Source organism: Arachis duranensis, chromosome 4 (assembly GCF_000817695.3).
Source record: "Arachis duranensis cultivar V14167 chromosome 4, aradu.V14167.gnm2.J7QH, whole genome shotgun sequence".
NCBI classification, from domain to species: domain Eukaryota; kingdom Viridiplantae; phylum Streptophyta; class Magnoliopsida; order Fabales; family Fabaceae; genus Arachis; species Arachis duranensis.
The window spans coordinates 120,179,241-120,197,328 of NC_029775.3; the positions used below are offsets into that span (position 1 = coordinate 120,179,241).

The 18,088-nt window shown below is 31.0% G+C and overlaps 1 protein-coding gene and 1 pseudogene across 1 annotated transcript; one reads left to right on the forward strand and one right to left on the reverse strand.

Moving 5' to 3' along the window:
- The first annotated feature begins 521 nt into the window (after positions 1-521).
- LOC107486333 (aquaporin TIP1-3-like) lies at positions 522-13,387 on the forward strand (annotated as a pseudogene).
- A 427-nt stretch (positions 13,388-13,814) lies between these two features.
- Positions 13,815-16,313, reverse strand: LOC107486170 (disease resistance protein RPP13-like). Its single transcript, XM_016106727.1, has one exon. It carries the CDS (start codon positions 16,311-16,313, stop codon positions 13,815-13,817), a length of 2,499 nt encoding a protein of 832 aa, XP_015962213.1.
- Between the last annotated feature and the right edge of the window lie 1,775 nt (positions 16,314-18,088).

Below are 18,088 nucleotides of genomic sequence, written 5' to 3' on the forward strand. Positions count from 1 at the left end.
TATCGGTATATATTTTATAAACTTACTAAATGTCGTCAGAAACATTTTTATTGATTACCAATGATTATGTTAAAAAAGTATTTAAAGAAATTAATCATGCTTTGATCTCAACAAAATTTTGAGGCTAGCCAGCACAGTCACTTTCTCACAAAGTATACCGACTGAAAATGAAAATGAAAATAAAGCATAGCCATCATTAAATCTAAATTATACCCTTCTAATCTATCTGTGATAACTTTGATCCTTCATCACAGCCACAAAACATGGCAACACTATGACCAAGTCACCTTTAAGTGTCTCCATGAACCACCTCACTCTCATAGTCATTGTAGGCTCCATGCTTTCGTAATACATCATAGTCTTACCATTTCTTTGGCCCTTAGTTTTTGTATTTAAACTTTAAAGAGCAAACAAAGATCTCACACCTTTCTTTTCCTCACTTTTCAACCAAACCATATATATAAAAATAAATAAATAAATAAAGTAAATAAGCACACTAATTTGGTTGTGATTAGTGAATTGATGGCAGTCCAAAGAATTGCAATTGGGTCTCCCGGAGAGGCTGCTCAGCCTGATGCAATTAGAGCAGCATTTGCAGAATTCTTCTCATTGCTTATTTTTGTTTTTGCTGGTGAAGGCTCTGGCATGGCTTATAGTATGCACTCTATACAACCCCCTTTTTAGTTTACAAATGTTTAGATTAATTTAGATGCACTGAAAGGGTCATCAGCAAATGAAAATAAGTGAAAAAGAAAAGTTATAGTTGACAATTATTTATTATAATAGATAGTTAAAAGAATAGTTTAGAATAATTTATACTTTATAGTTCAATTTTATACACTATTAATATAATACTCTTACACACTAAGGTTCAATCAATTAATAACCAGAATCTAGTCCACATTTAAGGCTAATTATTAGAAAAGGCAAAGTAGTTTGAGAATTTTAGGATACTAGTGAAATGTGAAATAAGTAACATTTTGGTTACTTTTTGGCAGATAAACTTACAAACAATTGACCAGCAACACCATCTGGTCTGATAGCTGCATCATTGTCCCATGCATTTGGTCTTATTGTGGCTGTCTCTGTTGGTGCAAACATTTCTGGTGGCCATGTGAACCCTGCTGTTACTTTTGGTGCCTTCATTGGAGGAAACATAACCCTTTTGAGGAGCATTTTGTATTGGATTGGACAGTTGCTTGGTCCGGTTCTTGCTTGCATTCTTCTCAAGTTTGCTACTGGAGGAATGGTAATAACCAATCATTCATGTTCATCTATCATGCACAAATACTTCAAAATCTGTTGAGCTGAAGATTTCTTAGTGAAAAAATGAAGATTCTACTATGCAAGCTAAAAAAGAGAGAAATGTGTCGATTGCATTAGTGGAGACAATCACACGTTTACAGTGACAAAAGATACAGCTATATATAGCTAAAAAAAAAACAAAAAAGAAAATATATTAGCTACCAAGACGGATCCAAAAATCTAAGAGTGGAGGGGTCGAAAATTAAAATCTTATATTATTTTTAAATATTTTGTTAATTAATTTACTTTATTAAGTATTTATGTGACAGTAAGTTATTTTTATGTTTTATATCATTAACAAATATGTTTAATTATTCTGTTGGTCTCTATAGTTTCGCAAAATTTTTAATTTGGTCCCTGTACTTTTTTCTTTTTAATTGAGTCCTGGCACCAATTTTTTTTTAATTGGGTCCTTACACTTTTTTTCCTTTTATTTGGATCCCTACACCAATTTTTTTTAAGTTAGATCCCTATAAAATTAAGCCAATTACTGTCAAGAGGGACCTAATTGAAAAAAAATTGGTGTAGGAATCCAATTAAAAGGAAAAAAAAGTATAGGGACCTAATTGAAAATTTTGCAAAATTATAAAGACCAACAGAGGAATAATTAAACCTAAAAAATATAACATAAAATAATATAAGTTAATTGCACTAACAATTTTGTTAAGTGAATTTAAAATATATTAAAGTATTTTCATATAATAATAGAGATAAAAATTAATTAAAAATAATAAAAAAGTAACTAAATAAAATTAGAAAAAAATAATATTATCAAAAATAATATTAAAATATTTTTATATAATTATAAATATTAAAATTAATCTTTAAAAAAATGTAAAAAAACTCTAAATTAAATAAATAATATAAATATATGTAGAGAAATTTACACCCTAGTATATAAAGAATAGTAATATCTTTTATTATCACTACACTATTAAATTTTGCTTTATACAATACATCTATTATAATAGTATATGAGCTTTTAAAATTTGTTGGGGGTCAAGGCCAATACTTACCCCCTTTGAATCTGTTCCTAATAACTATCTCTTCATATTCTATTATACAACTGTAATTTATTAGTGTCACACAATATCCAATAAAACAGAAAGTACCAAGAGTACTGATAGTATTCACATTTTAATAAACCTTTATAGGCTTCAGCCATTTCTCTGCCAAGAGGTTCAAGTTCATGAGGACATTTTTCTTTGTAAAACACCTTCTTACAGTTCGCAACTTTGAGTTTCATCAAGAAATGGGAGTCTGTATGTGAAGGAAGGTTGCTCTTGTATAATGAGAAATATCCTCAATACGTGTGTTTCTACTGTGTTTCTACTACCGTCGTTGTCATCAGGAAAGGCTCATTGCAACTCATCCCACACTTGAGTTTTCTCTAGCACTACGAGGTATTTCTTTCCACTCATGCATTTTCTGATTTTTTTTTATTTTCTCTTTATTAGTTAAATCTTTATACTCCTCTGTGGATAACCCCAAAAACTTCAAAAGATTTAATAATAATTCTTGTTGCTGTTGTAGATCTTGTAATTTTTTTTATTGAATTATTATAATTTATATATTATGTACTCTTTATGTACTTTTATTTTAAATTTTGTTTTTCTCAATTTAAGCTGAACAATATTATCAATATGAGCTGTACATACAACAAATTACCTTATATATTCATGCAATCTCTGACCTTTCTTTTTATTTTTTTCTTTATTAATTAATTGTTTATACTCCTCCGTGAATAATCCAAAGAACTTCAAAAGACTCAATAATAATTCTTGTGCTCTATAATTGTTAGACACAAAACCCCACACGTGACGCGGGAACATGCTCTTAATCTTATTGCTGTTGTAGATCTTTTGAGCAAGAGTGGTCTTTTCCAAGCCATCCATGCCTAATATGCAAACAACTCTACGACTCGAATCTCCTCTCTCAAGTTGGCTAATCACCTCAGTGGAGTCATGCAACAAACTTACTACCTCCCTTTCTTCCACCTCTTTCCTTCTCGCAATCAATGAGTCTTTTGCAAATTCTTCGTTTTCAGTATGACTTTTAAAATCACCTTGTTGGATATCATATTTAGACTTATTTTGATAGATTTCATTGATCCTTTTCTTGATGATTGAATTTATATAAGATAAAGAATTCTCAATTTATATACAGAATGAATTCTAAAAAATAAAATCTCTCCTAGAATCCTAGAATCTCGTTTGTTGTTAATATGAGCATTCACGTCATGGAGCATCATTACATAGTCTTTGCTACGGAAGCTCTTGCTCATTATATTTCTGCTTCTTTGTGTTACTTAGATTATGTTTTGATCAATAGTAAATATAAATTTATTTATTGTAATTTTTTGTTGAGTTATTACACTTTATATTATGTACTCCTGATGTACTCCCATTTTAATTTTTTTTCTCAATTTAAGCTGAACAATACTATGAAACTGTACATACAACAAATCACCTATAGATTTACGAGCTCTTAAGCAAATTAGTTTACTCGTCTTTAGCTTGGTAATTCGCGCTTTCCCTCAGAACTCTTGATAAAGATGTTCATGAACTTAACTTCATCACTTAGGGACCTTGATCTTCTACGCCTGAAAGCAAAGTCACTTCACTAACAAGAAGCCGTGACAAGTTGTCCAGTGGAAAAAGTAACAACATTGTCAACCATTTTTTATTTTCTGATACTATAAAAAAATTAAAAGAATTTTGTTAATTAAGTGTTTGTTAAGAAAGAAAGTAAGATCATGCATGAGAAAGGAAATGAATAAAATATAAATACTAAATAAAAACAAACATATATTATGGTGGGTGTTAATTATAATTAATAACCAATGTCATTCAATTTCATTTTCTTATTTGACATGAAAATAAATTAACGAGATGATGTGAGAATATTTAATAATAAGGATGATATTTTGAAATTTATAGCATTTTATATCATTTATATAAATAATTATAATTTAAATATCAATATTTTCAGTATAATGGAGAAAAAAAAATAAGGCGGCCAAATCAAAGATAAGATGTACTTAAACTAAAAAACGTAACATTATAAAATTATCACTACTCTACAAAAGTCACATACAGAAAACACCCATCAGCATTCAAAAGAAAAAAAAAATCCGTCATCAAATTCAACATTACCAATTATTATCACTTTTTTTTTCAAATATGTTTAATTCTGTCTACAACGTAACTTTAATTACTTTATAGTTTATAATAATAATACTATAAATATTCGATGTGTTTTCTTTAAATAACACCTCTCTTTTGTGATATGTCTAACCAATATCTTTTTATTCTTTATTGATAAAATTTATATTTCTCTTTCTTATAATATTAAAATAACATATACTCTAATACATTCGAACAAAATATCTTTCAATATATTTTTTAAAAGAAAAAAAAAAGAAATAATTAAGGGACCATGGAAGGAGTGGTGAAACTAAGCTAGTTTACCTTTGAATGGTAAAATATTAAAAATAAATAAAGTTTATTACAATAATAATATATATTTCATATTATTAGAATTATTGAAAGATATTTTGGTTAAATAAATTGAAATATATGTTATTTTAAACACGTATATTTTATAAATAGATGAAAAAAAAATATCATTTAAACATCTTATGAAAAAATGTTATTTATTTAATTATTTTAGAGACTTGAATTAAAAAACTCACAAACATAATTAAATATGTATGGACAAAGTTGTCAGAATCACTTGATTAAATATCTAAGAAAAAGTTATCAGATACTCACCAAAATGGAATTCCCAGATACGTGAGAAGAAAACCTTCGTAGTAATGAGTAACCGTATCGTAATGGTCAACCAGATCTCTTCTTTTCCTAAGAAGAATATATATATAATCTGATCCGATCTACTACTATAGTTAATCACATCTATTCAACACAATGTAGTATATTTTTCATGCATTATGAGAAAAAGAATAAAAAATAAAAGAAGTATGTACCAGATAGCAATACGTTACATATGTATACTACTAGAATACTAGATCAGAACATGTAGAAACTAGATTTAGACATCACCTTTGTTTTTTAAGATTTCAGAATATGGAGTTGTGGTTCACCGATGATGGAGGTTGGAAGTGTTCTGCGTGAAGACTTGTTAGTTGACTCGGCGTTCTTAGATATGCCTGCTATACATGAGGAATGTTAAGGAGCTATTAAATTTTGTGATTTGTAGTAATTAATTAATTATTATTGGTATTTTTAATAATGTGAGATTTTATCCATGAAATTACTCACTTTTCTTTTGCTGATTAAGTGTATAAAAGTGCCGACCGCCTAAATTTTCTCATTATTATATATTCACGGTTCATTACAATTTTCGAATTTTTAATTATAAATGATTATAGGTTTATTTATTTGTATTTATAATTTTATTAAATTTTTAATTAAATTTTTATAATTTAAATTTATAATTAAATTTTTATGTTAAATATTTTGTTAAAAAATACAAAATAAAATAGATCCTCGATCTTTTGATCCCTGGACATTTAAGTTCTCAAAGATTTGAAAATATATTTAAGTCCCTAATTTTTTTAAAATTTGGACATCCCTCATGTTTATTTGGGTTTGTCAAATTCAATGAAAAACTCAAATGTGACTATATATACACACGTAAGAAAAATTTTAAAAAGGGATAAATTAAATCCAGAAATAGATGTATCCAAATTTTAAAGAAGTCAATAACTTAATAAATATATTTTTAAATTTTTAAAGATATAAATATTCGTAGAACATGAAGCCGATTTACCCTTTTCTCTTTTTAAAAAGATAAAAAAAATACATTTTTCAAAAACCAATCCAAACTAAATCTAAATGTAACAACAAATATGACAAACTCTTTCTTCATTATTTAGCTAATCTAACGACTGTATTAACTAAACCCATACTATAAACGGACTACTAGCAACTAATTTCCCTTAATACACTCATATTTCAATATTAAAATTCTTACTTTGAAAAATAAAAATATTTTGTGTTTTAATATATTTGCCGAAGTTTAATTTATCTATCTATTTTTAATATATAAAAAAAGATGGATAAATTTATTCACATTATTTGTAAGAAATTGTTTTCTTTCTATTAATTTCATGTCAGCAATATCGCTTATTTGGCAAAAGTTTAAAATCAACCACTCAATTCTTGCCAAATCAACTATTATTTCCAAATCAACAAAAAAATAAAATATACAAATAAAAAACTAAAAAATATAATACAATAAATTTGAAACTTACAAATATATTGAATTCATATTCCTATATTTATTATATCTTACTGTTATAAACAATACAATAAATTTATAACCTCAACAATTAATTTATTAATTTTTATAAATAACTCACTAGAAATAATAAACATCCATATTACAAATGTCATAATAATATTATTAATCATAATAAATTTTACATTACAAATATTCAAATTCCATACTATTTAAACTACTTATATAAGTCTCTTGTCACTATTCCTTCAAATAACATCAAATTTAGCACAAAATTTATTTTCAAACTACACATCTCAAACTCACTCAATAGAGCATCATTCTTTTAGAACAGAATAATTAGAAATGGAATATCTATCCAAGATCTAATGGTCATGCAATGAGAATCTGATGATCAGGTATGACAAAAAAAATTCACAACATAAATTGAATATTGGAATAAGAAAAGATATTCACAATTTTAGCAACTATAAACGAGATTGATGACAAATTTGGATGAAACTACGTTGAATGTGAAAAATGTCAGAAGAAAGCATATAAAAAAAGAAACAACGACATTTATGGCAGATGTAATCAAACACCACAATATCCAACAATAAGGTAACTCTATATACTTTTCATAATTTCATCTATCAAATTATTAGTTACTAATCCAATATTTATTTTAGGTTTAGAATTCAATTAAAGGTTTCAGACCAAAGTGTTACAACAACTTTTGTACTATTTGATGGCGAAGCAAAAAAATTATTGGGTACAACTGCTTCAAACCACTAACTAAAACAAATGCAAAAATCAAACCATCAAATAAAAATGTCACTCTCTACGATTCCAACATCCAAATTTTTTGTATTACAAATTATTTTAAATAAAACACTTTAAATTTATTTTTAATTTACGTATATTTAATTTATTTCTATAAAACATAACAACTTTTAATATTTATTATATACTAACATTAATTTACCGCCCCGCGCATCGCACGAGTCTCAAACATCTAACCTATTTTGATGATATAACAAATATACAAATATTTTTTTATGGAATTATAATTATAGTCACAGTAAATAAAAAAATATTTTATTTATTACTTATTTATTTGTATAAATAAACAATTACTTAAATTATTAATAAAGAATACTAATAATATTTTTTTATATTTTAATTAAGTATTTTATTTTAATATTAATTGGTCATGGAGTCTTCATCATTGGGTGTATTGCTGCCATTATGTATGATAATATCTTCGTTAGTTGGTGATGATGCTCATGAATCCCTTTCAAGCAGTGTCTACTAGGGAAATGTTAGTGTATATATTTGCATAATAAGTGGTGAATAAAACTGTTCATCTTTTTAGTGGTAGTTTTAGGTTCTATTTTGATGCAATAGAGTTAAGAAGGAAACATTTTACTTTGTTTTACAACATGAATTTCTTATTCTACTTAGCTTCTTGGAATTATGGCCTCACTTAGAGCAACTAGTTTATTGTGATGCGAGTAACAGAATGCATAAAGCTAGAGCAAATATGTGATTATTGATTATTTTTTTTGTGTAACAAGCAATATGTAGTTGATTTAAGAAAGAATGAGAATCATTATGGGTGAGAGAAAACCAGGAAAGTCAAACAATATTGGTAATAAAAATATATAAATGATAATCAGGAAACACATAGAAGCATACAAAAATTTGAGGAAGCTTGCTTAGTAATGGATGAGCTTGTCCTCAAACATGGATACAGGGAAGAACACAAGGTAATCTTGGTAAGACTTTTGGGGAACACAACGTTCTGCATCATAATTAGCTTTAGCTTTTGGAGTTTGTTTAGGCATTGCAGAACCTTCCCTAGTAATTCTTCTTCTTCTAGCTGCAATGACTAGTTTGTTTCAACTAAAGTCAATTTTGTCAAGTTGGGGAATATGTTTATTAGGAAGCTTGCTGTTTGTGCATCCAAATAGATAGAACTCTGAGTTTGGAGACTTTTTCGAACTTGTTTGTGTGAACTTTTAAAAAAAGATCTTTTTTTTTAGTTATCTTTTTTAAAAAGATCTTATAGAGAAGTAAAAGTAATTTTATGTTTGGATATCTTATGTAAAAAGGTATTTTTATTTATCAATTATGTTTGGATATAACAATATAAAAGTATTTTTTTGTTTATTTATTACATGAAAAACATCTTTTTTTAAGGAAAAAAGATCTTTTAAAAAAAGATGTAAATTACTGCTTCTCAAAAAAGATCTTTTTTTTTTATTTTACTAGTACTTTTACTTTACTATTAGAAATTTGCCAAATACTTTAAAAATAAAAAAAGATATTTTTTAGCAAAATAACGGCACCCAAATATACACTTCAGCTTTGTTTTCCAAGTTTTCACCCTCCACATTAAAATACCTTAGATGGATCAATGTCTTTAACTCGTTAGGTGATGAACATAGCACTACTTGGTTCATGTCCAATACACGAGCCAACTTCAAGCCATTCCTTATTTGTTTCCACCCGTTTGATTTAGTATTCCAATAAGTCTTTCATTTTGGTTTCAATTGTAAACACCTGCTTCAATTGTAGAAATACTGAAATAGATAAGACAGAGGTCAGTGCACTAAATGTCCCATTTCATGATCTGCTTTGCATACCCAATCCTATCAAGCAGGTGCTTAGAATATCTTCTGTCGGTTTCACGTTACGTCACAAGAATTTTAGTTCTCTTCATACAAATCCTCCTCAATTCATTTTTCTTCCCTTTGCCAAGTTTTAACTCGAGCTTCTTTTGATATTTATATACACTACAACGATTATCTTATCTTGAATTAAGTATTTAGATATTAAAAGAATTTTTGATAATTGTCGACGGCCACGGGTGAAGCCAATGATTTTTCAATCCCTTTTCTATATATGATGTAAAAAAGTGAATATTTATGATAACTACTAAAAAATAGTTATTCTATCAGTATATATTTTATAAACTTACTAAATGTCAGAAAATTATTTTTATTGATTACCAATGATTATGTTAAAAAAGTGTTTAAAGAAATTAATTAATCATGCTTTGATGTCAACAAAATTGTGAGGCCAGCCAGCAGTCACTTTCTCACTAAGTATACTGAGTGAAAATGAAAATGAAAATGAAAATGAAAATGAAAATGAAAATGAAGCATAGTCATCATTAAATCTAAATGATACCCTTCTAATCCATAACTCCGCCTATGTTACACTAGCGGTACATAGCCGGTCTCAAGTCCGGATAAAGGAGGAAGGTTGTGTTAGGTCTTCGGCAACCAACATAAAATTATAGCCGAACCCCCATGACATGAATCAAAGACATTATTGCGCTAAAGCTAGGTCGTTGCCCGGAAGCAACGCGCCGTATTCTCGATATATTTGCGCATCATTTTCATGGGTATTAACTGTTAATCTTTAACCAATTATAGGAGATTCATGTCAAAAAAATAGTGATATCTTAATACTTCATTCTATGAAAATTATATCCTACATATATGAACTTCGGGTGATTATATTTATTCGAAGCGACAAAAGGTTGAGATTTGGGACATGGAACATAGGCACTCTAACAGGAAAGTCCATGGAGGTGGTAGACACCATGACAAGGAGGAAGATTAATATTATGTGCCTACAAGAAACGAAATGGGTTGGTGCAAAGGCTAGGGAGTTGGATACTTCTGGTTTCAAACTTTGGTATACAGGAAAAGTGAAGAATAAGAATGGGGTTGGAATAATTGTGGATAAGCAGTGAAAGAAGGACGTAGTGGATGTTAAGAGGGTGGGAGATCGGATCATCTCTATCAAACTTGTGGTGGAGGGAGGTGCTTTTCATGTGATTAGCGCCTATGCACCGCAAGTGGGTTCGGACGAACAACACAAGATAAGGTTTTGGGAGGATCTAGAGAGTTTGGTTCAAGGCATATCTTTGGGAGATAAGATTTTCTTAGGAGGAGATTTAAATGGCCATGTTGGGAGAGAAGTGACTGGATATGGGAGTATTCACGGAGGCCATGGTTTCGGGGTGATCAATGCCGAGGGTAAAACTATTCTGGACTTTTCCTCAACCTTTGATCTTCTCATCGCAAATACATGTTTTAAAAAGAGAGACGAACATCTTATAACCTATAAGAGTGGCATGACAAGCTCTCAAATTGACTTCTTCTTGTTGAGGAGAGTCGACCGAAAATTTTGCATTAACTGTAAAATTATTTCGGGAGAGAGTTTGACAACACAACATAGGGTGCTCGTCATGGATTTTCGCGTTGAGCAAAAGTTGAGGAAAAGACATCATACGAAGAACCCAAGGACGAGGTGGTGGCGGATGAAAGGTGAGGAACAAAAAAGCTTCCTAAGACGGGTAGGAGAAGAGGCAAAGTGGGATGGGAATGGAAGGGCGGAAGAAATGTGGAGGGAGATGGCAGAAGTTATTAGAAGAACAGCAAAAGAAAGTTTTGGTGAATCTAAAGGAATAGGACCAAGAGACAAGGAGTCCTAGTGGTGGAATGCGAGTATACAAGAAAAGATAAAGATAAAAAGAGAATGCTTTAAAGAGTGGTCTTTATGCCGCAATGCAGATAACTGGGAAAAATATAAGGCGGCTAAGAAAGAGACAAAAGTGGCTGTAAGTGAAGCAAGAACAAGAGCATATGAGGGTCTCTACCAGTCTTTGGGTACGAAAGAAGGAGAAAAATGTATATATAGAATCGCAAAGAGCCGGGAAAGAAGAACGAGAGATTTGGATCAGGTTAAGTGTATAAAGGATAAGGATGGAGAGGTGTTGGCTCAAGAGGAGAAGATTAATGAAAGATGGAAGAGCTACTTCTACGAGTTATTTAATGAGGGACAGAAGACTCTTCCGAGCCTTGGTCGATTATGTACAAGGGAAGAAGATCAAAACTTTGACTACTATCGAAGGATTCGAGACTTCGAGGTAAAAGAAGCCCTAAAGCAGTTGAAAAATGGCAGGGCTGTAGGAGCTGATAATATCTTGATTGAGGTTTGGAAGGGCCTTGGTGGAAAAGGCATAACTGGTTAACCAATATTTTTAATGAGATTTTAATGTCAAAGAAGATGCCTGAACCAAGTTTTTTAATGAGATTTTAAGGTCAAAGAAGATGCCTGATGAGTGGAGAAAGAGCACATTGGTACCTATCTACAAGAATAAGGGGGATATACAAAGTTGCGAAAACTATAGAGGGATCAAGTTTATGAGTCATACTATGAAGTTATGGGAAAGGGTGATAGAACGGAGGTTGAGAAAAGAGACACAAGTAACAGAGAACCAATTTGGATTTATGCCAGGCATATCTACCACTGAAGCGATATACCTATTAAGAAGGATGATGGAGAGGTATCGTAGTAATAAAAAGGATCTACACATGGTGTTTATTGATTTGGAAAAAGCGTATGATAGGGTACCAAGGGAGGTCTTATGGAAGGTTTTAGAAAAGAGGAGAGTAAGGATCGCATATATTCGGGCAATCAAAGACATGTATGATTATCTTGGGTGCATCATACAGGATAATAGAGAGATTGAACAAGATGTAAATCATAGGATCCACGTAGGTTGGTCAAAATGGCAGAGTGCGTCTAGTTTTATACACGGCAAAAAAGTGCCTTTAAAACTTAAAGGTAAATTCTATCGCACCGCTATAAGACCGGCTATGCTGTATGGTACGGAGTGTTGGGCGGCTAAAGGGGAGCACGAACATAAGCTGAGTGTGGTAGAGATGAAGATGTTGAGATGGATGAGTGGTCATACGCGATTGGATAAAATAAGGAATGAAGATATAAGGGAGAGAGTTGGAGTAGCACCCATTGTGGAAAAGATGGTTGAATCGCATTTCAGGTGGTTTGGACATGTGAGAAGAAGACCGATAGAACATCCAGTCAGGAGGGTGGATGAGATGGAAGATGGACAAAGGGCGAAAGGCAGAGAAAGACCTAAGAAGACCATTCATGAGGTGGTCAAACGAGATCTACATGTAAACGGTCTCTCTGTAGACATGATACAATGATAGAGCACAATGGCGTCGTTTGATTCATGTAGCCGACCCCACTTAGTGGGATAAGGCTTTGTTGTTGTTGTTGTTGTTGATACCCTTCTAATCCATCTGTGATAACTTTGATCCTTCATCACAGCCACAAAACATGGCAACACTATGACCAAGTCAGTTATAAGTGTCTCTATGAACCACCTCACTCTCATAGTCATTGTAGGCTCCATGCTTTCATAATACATCATAGTCTTACTGACCATTTCTTTGGCCCTTAGTTTTTGTATTTAAAGAGCAAACAAAGATCTCACACCTTTCTTTTCCTCACTTTTCAACCAAACCATATACTTTTCCATAAATAAATAAAGTAAATAAGCACACCAATGTGGTTGTGATTAGTGAAATAATGATGACATTTGGGTTAGTGTACACAGTTTATGGCAAAGTAGTGAATCCAAAGAAAGGAAATATGGGGATTGTAGCCCCAATTGCAATTGGAGTCATTGTGGGTGCAAACATCTTAGTAGGTGGTGCATTTGATGGTGCATCAATGAATCCCGCACATTTGGACCTGCTGTTGTTAATTGGTCACGGACTCATCATCATTGGGTGTATTGGGTTGGCCCTTCATTGGTGCTACCATTGCTGCCATTATGAATGATAATATCTTCATTGGTGATGATGGTCAGGAACCCCTTTCAAGCAGTGACTACTAGGGAAAACAATTCTTTTCTTTATGCTAGTCTTTGTACTTACATAATGAGTAGTGAATAAAATTGTTACTTCCTTAGTGACAGTTTTAGATACTATTTTGATGTAATAGAGATTAACAAGGAAACGTTTTACTTTGTGAATGTGGATGTGCTTTATCAACTTAGCAATCTTTCTTTCATTCCAATTTATATTTATATTTGTACACAATATTCGTCATTGGACAAAATGCAAATGAAACTTGATACCCTGTAGTCGGACGATCAAATAAAATAAAAACAGAAGAAAAGCACACAAAAATTAAACATGCCACTGCCTTACCTGGCTGTTGATGGAATCTAAAGATCAAGCAATAACATTAGTAGTGGTACACACAAAAACATTAAAGCAACTCCTCAATATCCGCATAATTATTTTACAATGAACCGACAAATTAAACACACAACATCGTAATGAAACTACATATCCAAGGAAAGATTTTAAACGGTAATCAAGACACAGAAAAACAAAGGTCCAATGTTGATGATGAATATAACTTCATCACTCTTAGTCATGGATGCGAGGGTTGTTGCAATATCGAAGCTGAGGCATTGCTCCTTCTTCTTTTTTCCACCTGCAAGAGTCACTCACATGTAGTACTTGAAGCTGTGGGAAGTCACCAGCTACGCAATCAACATCACCAATTATGCTTCCGCCAACGAGTTTCAAGGTTCGCAGGTTGGCTAGCTGTCCCAGGGTCTTTATCATTCTTGCATGCAGTAGACCAAAGTATGCTATGGTAATCTTGGTAAGACTTGTAGGATACGCATTCGGATCTAATGGAAGCTTCGCGATGCGAAGTAGCTTTAGAGTTCGGAGTTTGTTTAGGCACCGCAAACTGTTACCTAAAAATTCTTTTTCTGGCGGCTCTGGCAGATCTGTCAGCTCTCTACGCAAAGTTAATTTTGTCAAGTTGGGGAACATGCCCTTGTTTAGGACGCTTGCTGTTCTTGCATTAAGATAGATGTTATTCAGTGTTTGAAGATTCTCCACCTTTGTTTCTCCGATTTTCATCCTTGACATTGATGCTGCTCTAGACCATACTTGTAATGTATTCGCCCTTTCTACCATTTCCATCCCCGGCATTGGTACTCTCTGACTCAATCCTCTTAATATGATATCAGCAAAGTTTAAATACAGGTGCCTGAGTGACTTGAGCTTCCATATTTTGCTTGGTAGAGTAATATCTTCTGTAATCCATAAGTAAAGCGTTTCTAGATTCCAAAGGTTGCATACAGAAGCTAAAACATCATTTCCAATTCTTGTAGAAGATGCTGTGACTTTCAAAAACCTTAGATGGATCAATGTCTTCAATCCACGAGGTGATAAACATAGCGACACTTGGTTCATATCGAGTACACGACCCAACTTGAAGCCATTCCTTATTTGTTTCCACCCTTGTGATTCACGTTCCCAAGGAGTCTCTTCACCGAAAAAGAGTAGAGAGCGTGCAAGCCATTTGTCACCTGTGGTTGGCAAGCATTCTCCTTTATACTGGAGAGACACTCTACGGGAATTGCATCTATTGGCATCCAACTCCTCGCATACTTCCATAAATTTGTTTTCTTTGCTCTCAGAAATGCAAATTTCGCGAAGAAGAGCATGGACTCTACATGTCTTCACACCCTCATCACTCCTCTTACTTGCCACTTGCACCAGGCTCCGTTCCACAAGATTATCTAAATACATCTCGGCAATATCTTCTACTTCTTGTGAATTTGATGGTCCAGCTTCTGTTGCCTCTCTTGCCTGAATGAAACCTTCAGCTATCCACAGTTGGCACAATGTTCTCGCTGGTATTTCATAATCTTCAGGATACACTCCCAAATAAAGAAAGCATGGCTTCAATATTTGAGGAAGGGAATCATAGCTAAGCTTCAGAATATCGGTCACAATTCGATAGTCCTCGCGAGTATGATACCAAGAAACATTATTCTTGATTCTATCCCATTCTCTGAGTGACTTTTCTTTTTTTGCAACCATACCTGCAAACACAACAATGGCAAGTGGCAAACCTTTACAGGCTTTAGCCATTTCTTTTCCAGCAGGTTCAAGTTCAGGAGGACATCTTGCTTTGCAAAACACCTTGTTATAGAACAGTTCCCAACTTTGAGTTTCATCAAGAAATGGGAGTCTGTAAGTAAAGGTTGCATTTGTATAGCGAGAAATATTCTCCATACGTATGGTTATCAGTATTCTACTACCATTGTTGTCATCAGGAAAAGCTTCATGCAACTCGTCCCACACTTGAGTATACCAGATGTCATCCAGAACTACCAGGTATTTCTTTCCACTCATGGATTCTCTGACTTTTCTTTTCATTTGCTCTGGATTGGTTAAATATTTGTACTCCTCTTCTGGTAGATCCAAAAGCTTCAAAATGCTCATTAATAGTTCTTGAGCGCTGTAATAATTGGACACAAAACCCCACACACAACACGGGAACATGCTCTTGATCTTGTTATTGTTGTAGATCTTTCGAGCAAGAGTGGTTTTTCCCAAACCACCCATGCCTAATATGCAAACAACTCCACGACTCAAATCTCCTCCCTCAAGTTGGCTAATTACCTCATTGGAGTCACGCACCATGCCTACTACCTCCTCTTCTTCCACATCCCTCCTTTTTACAATCAATGAGTCTTTTGCAAATTCTTTATTTCTTGTATAACATTCAAAATCACCTTGATGGATGCCATATATAGAATTGTTTTTATAGGTCTTTTCATAGAGCTCACGGACTCCGCTCATCATGGCTATCAACTTCCTATTCACCACTTGGTTTCTGCTGTGAAAGTACTTCACCAACATGTTTCTGCTTCTATGCATGTTGACATTGACGGCATAAGTATCAACGATGTCTTCAGCTGTGTATGCCATATCTCTGCTGTGATTCACTGCTTCTCTCACAGACCTAGTTTGATCGTTCACTCCCGGAAGCGATATCAATTCATTAGCAAGCAGCCGTGACAAGTTCTGCCAGGCAATAGTATCAACACTGTCCACCATTTTCCTACAAGGAATGGAATTTTTAGTGTTAAGCATGAACTTGAAGGTCATACACGAGGTAGGGAATTATGATATTGATGTAACGTGATTGTAGGTTATATAACTTATAAATGAAATTTTAAATTGGACAAAAAGTTGGGGACAAAAAATTTAATATATATAATTAATTAAACCATGTTATTTTTGTCAAAATTAAATTAGCTAAATTAATTTGGTTGAAAAATTGGTATGAATTAAGTCTTGATAAAAATAGCACGATTTAATTAATCATATATGTAAAATTTAATCTGTTAAAAAATATTTAAAAAAATATTTTAGGTGTTTTTATTTAAATAGTTCTTTTTTTTTTATCCCAACTCTTTTATTATGGACAAAACAAACATGTTATATCATAAAATTTGGATACAATCTTTCATTTTTCTTAATAAATAAATAAATAAATATTTGTAAATTAAACATTTATCTATAATAACATATAGAATTAAGTATCGTTTTTGTTCTCAATATTTGGGATAAGTCCCAAATTGTTCCTAACATTAAAATTTTTTTGTTTAAGTTTCTAACGTTTTAAAATCGTCTCAATATTATCATCTTGTTAGCGAGACCATTTTAAAACGATAGAAACTTAAATAAGATGAAAACGTTAGAGATAAAAACGATACATTATTTTTAAAAGAATTATCAAATCAAGTGAAATAAAAATAAATTTTAATAGAATGATTGCATTACAAATTTAAAATTTTTACTCATGGTTATATAATGGCTAAGAGATAAACTTTCGAGAAAAAAAAAGTACACTACACATACAATAAAGTATAAATTATATTTTTTTTCTCTAATATACCAAAATTTTTTATTTTTTATTTAATTAAATTTTATGTTAAACATTAAAATAAATTTTAATTTTATTTTTCAATAATATTAATTTTTTTAAATAGATAATTATTTAATTAGTTTTTAATTTTACTATTAATAAAAAATAAATTTACTTCGAATGAAAGTAATATGATTAAGAGTAAAATTAAAAAATCATTTTTTATTGTACATAGTATTCAATTATTTTTTAATTACATCTAAGTAAATTATACCTAATTACATTACTTTTATTTTAAATAATTTTTTTTTTATAATTCTAAAGAATTTTGATACATTAGAGAGACAAAAGGTATAATTTATATTTTATTGTATATATATTATGTTTTCTTTTTTTTTAAAATTTATTTATTAGTCATTTTATAAATATTTTATGACAAATAAAATTTTAAATATAATTCATTCATTCCATTAAAATTCAATTGTATTTTTATTTGATTCTGTAATTTTTCTAAGAATAATATATTATTTTATTTCTAATGTTTTTATCCTATTAAATCTCTAATATTTTAAAATTATTTTAATCTTATCCTAGTAACTCTATTAACAGATTATTAATAATAGAATAATATTAAAATAATTTTAAAACTTATCCTAAACTAATATTAAAATAATACTTTATTTTAACATATAATTTATTATAAAACAGTCGTCTGAAATCATTTATATAAATAATTATAATTTAAATATCAATATTTTCAATATGATAGGAAAAAAAAAAGCATAAGGCAGCCAAATCAATCGGATATACTTAAACACAAAAACAACATTGTAAAAATAATCACTACTCAACAAAGTCACAGGGCAATGAGTAATAGCTCAAATGGCATAATCTTTTCATACTCAATTAAGAGGTTGCGGATTCGAGTCTCCTATCTTTGGTAAAAAAAAAAAAAAAACAA

Coding starts and splice junctions, on each gene's coding strand:
- LOC107486170 (XM_016106727.1), bottom strand. CDS start 16,313: ATGGTGGACAGTGTTGATACTATTGCCTGGCAGAACTTGTCACGGCTG.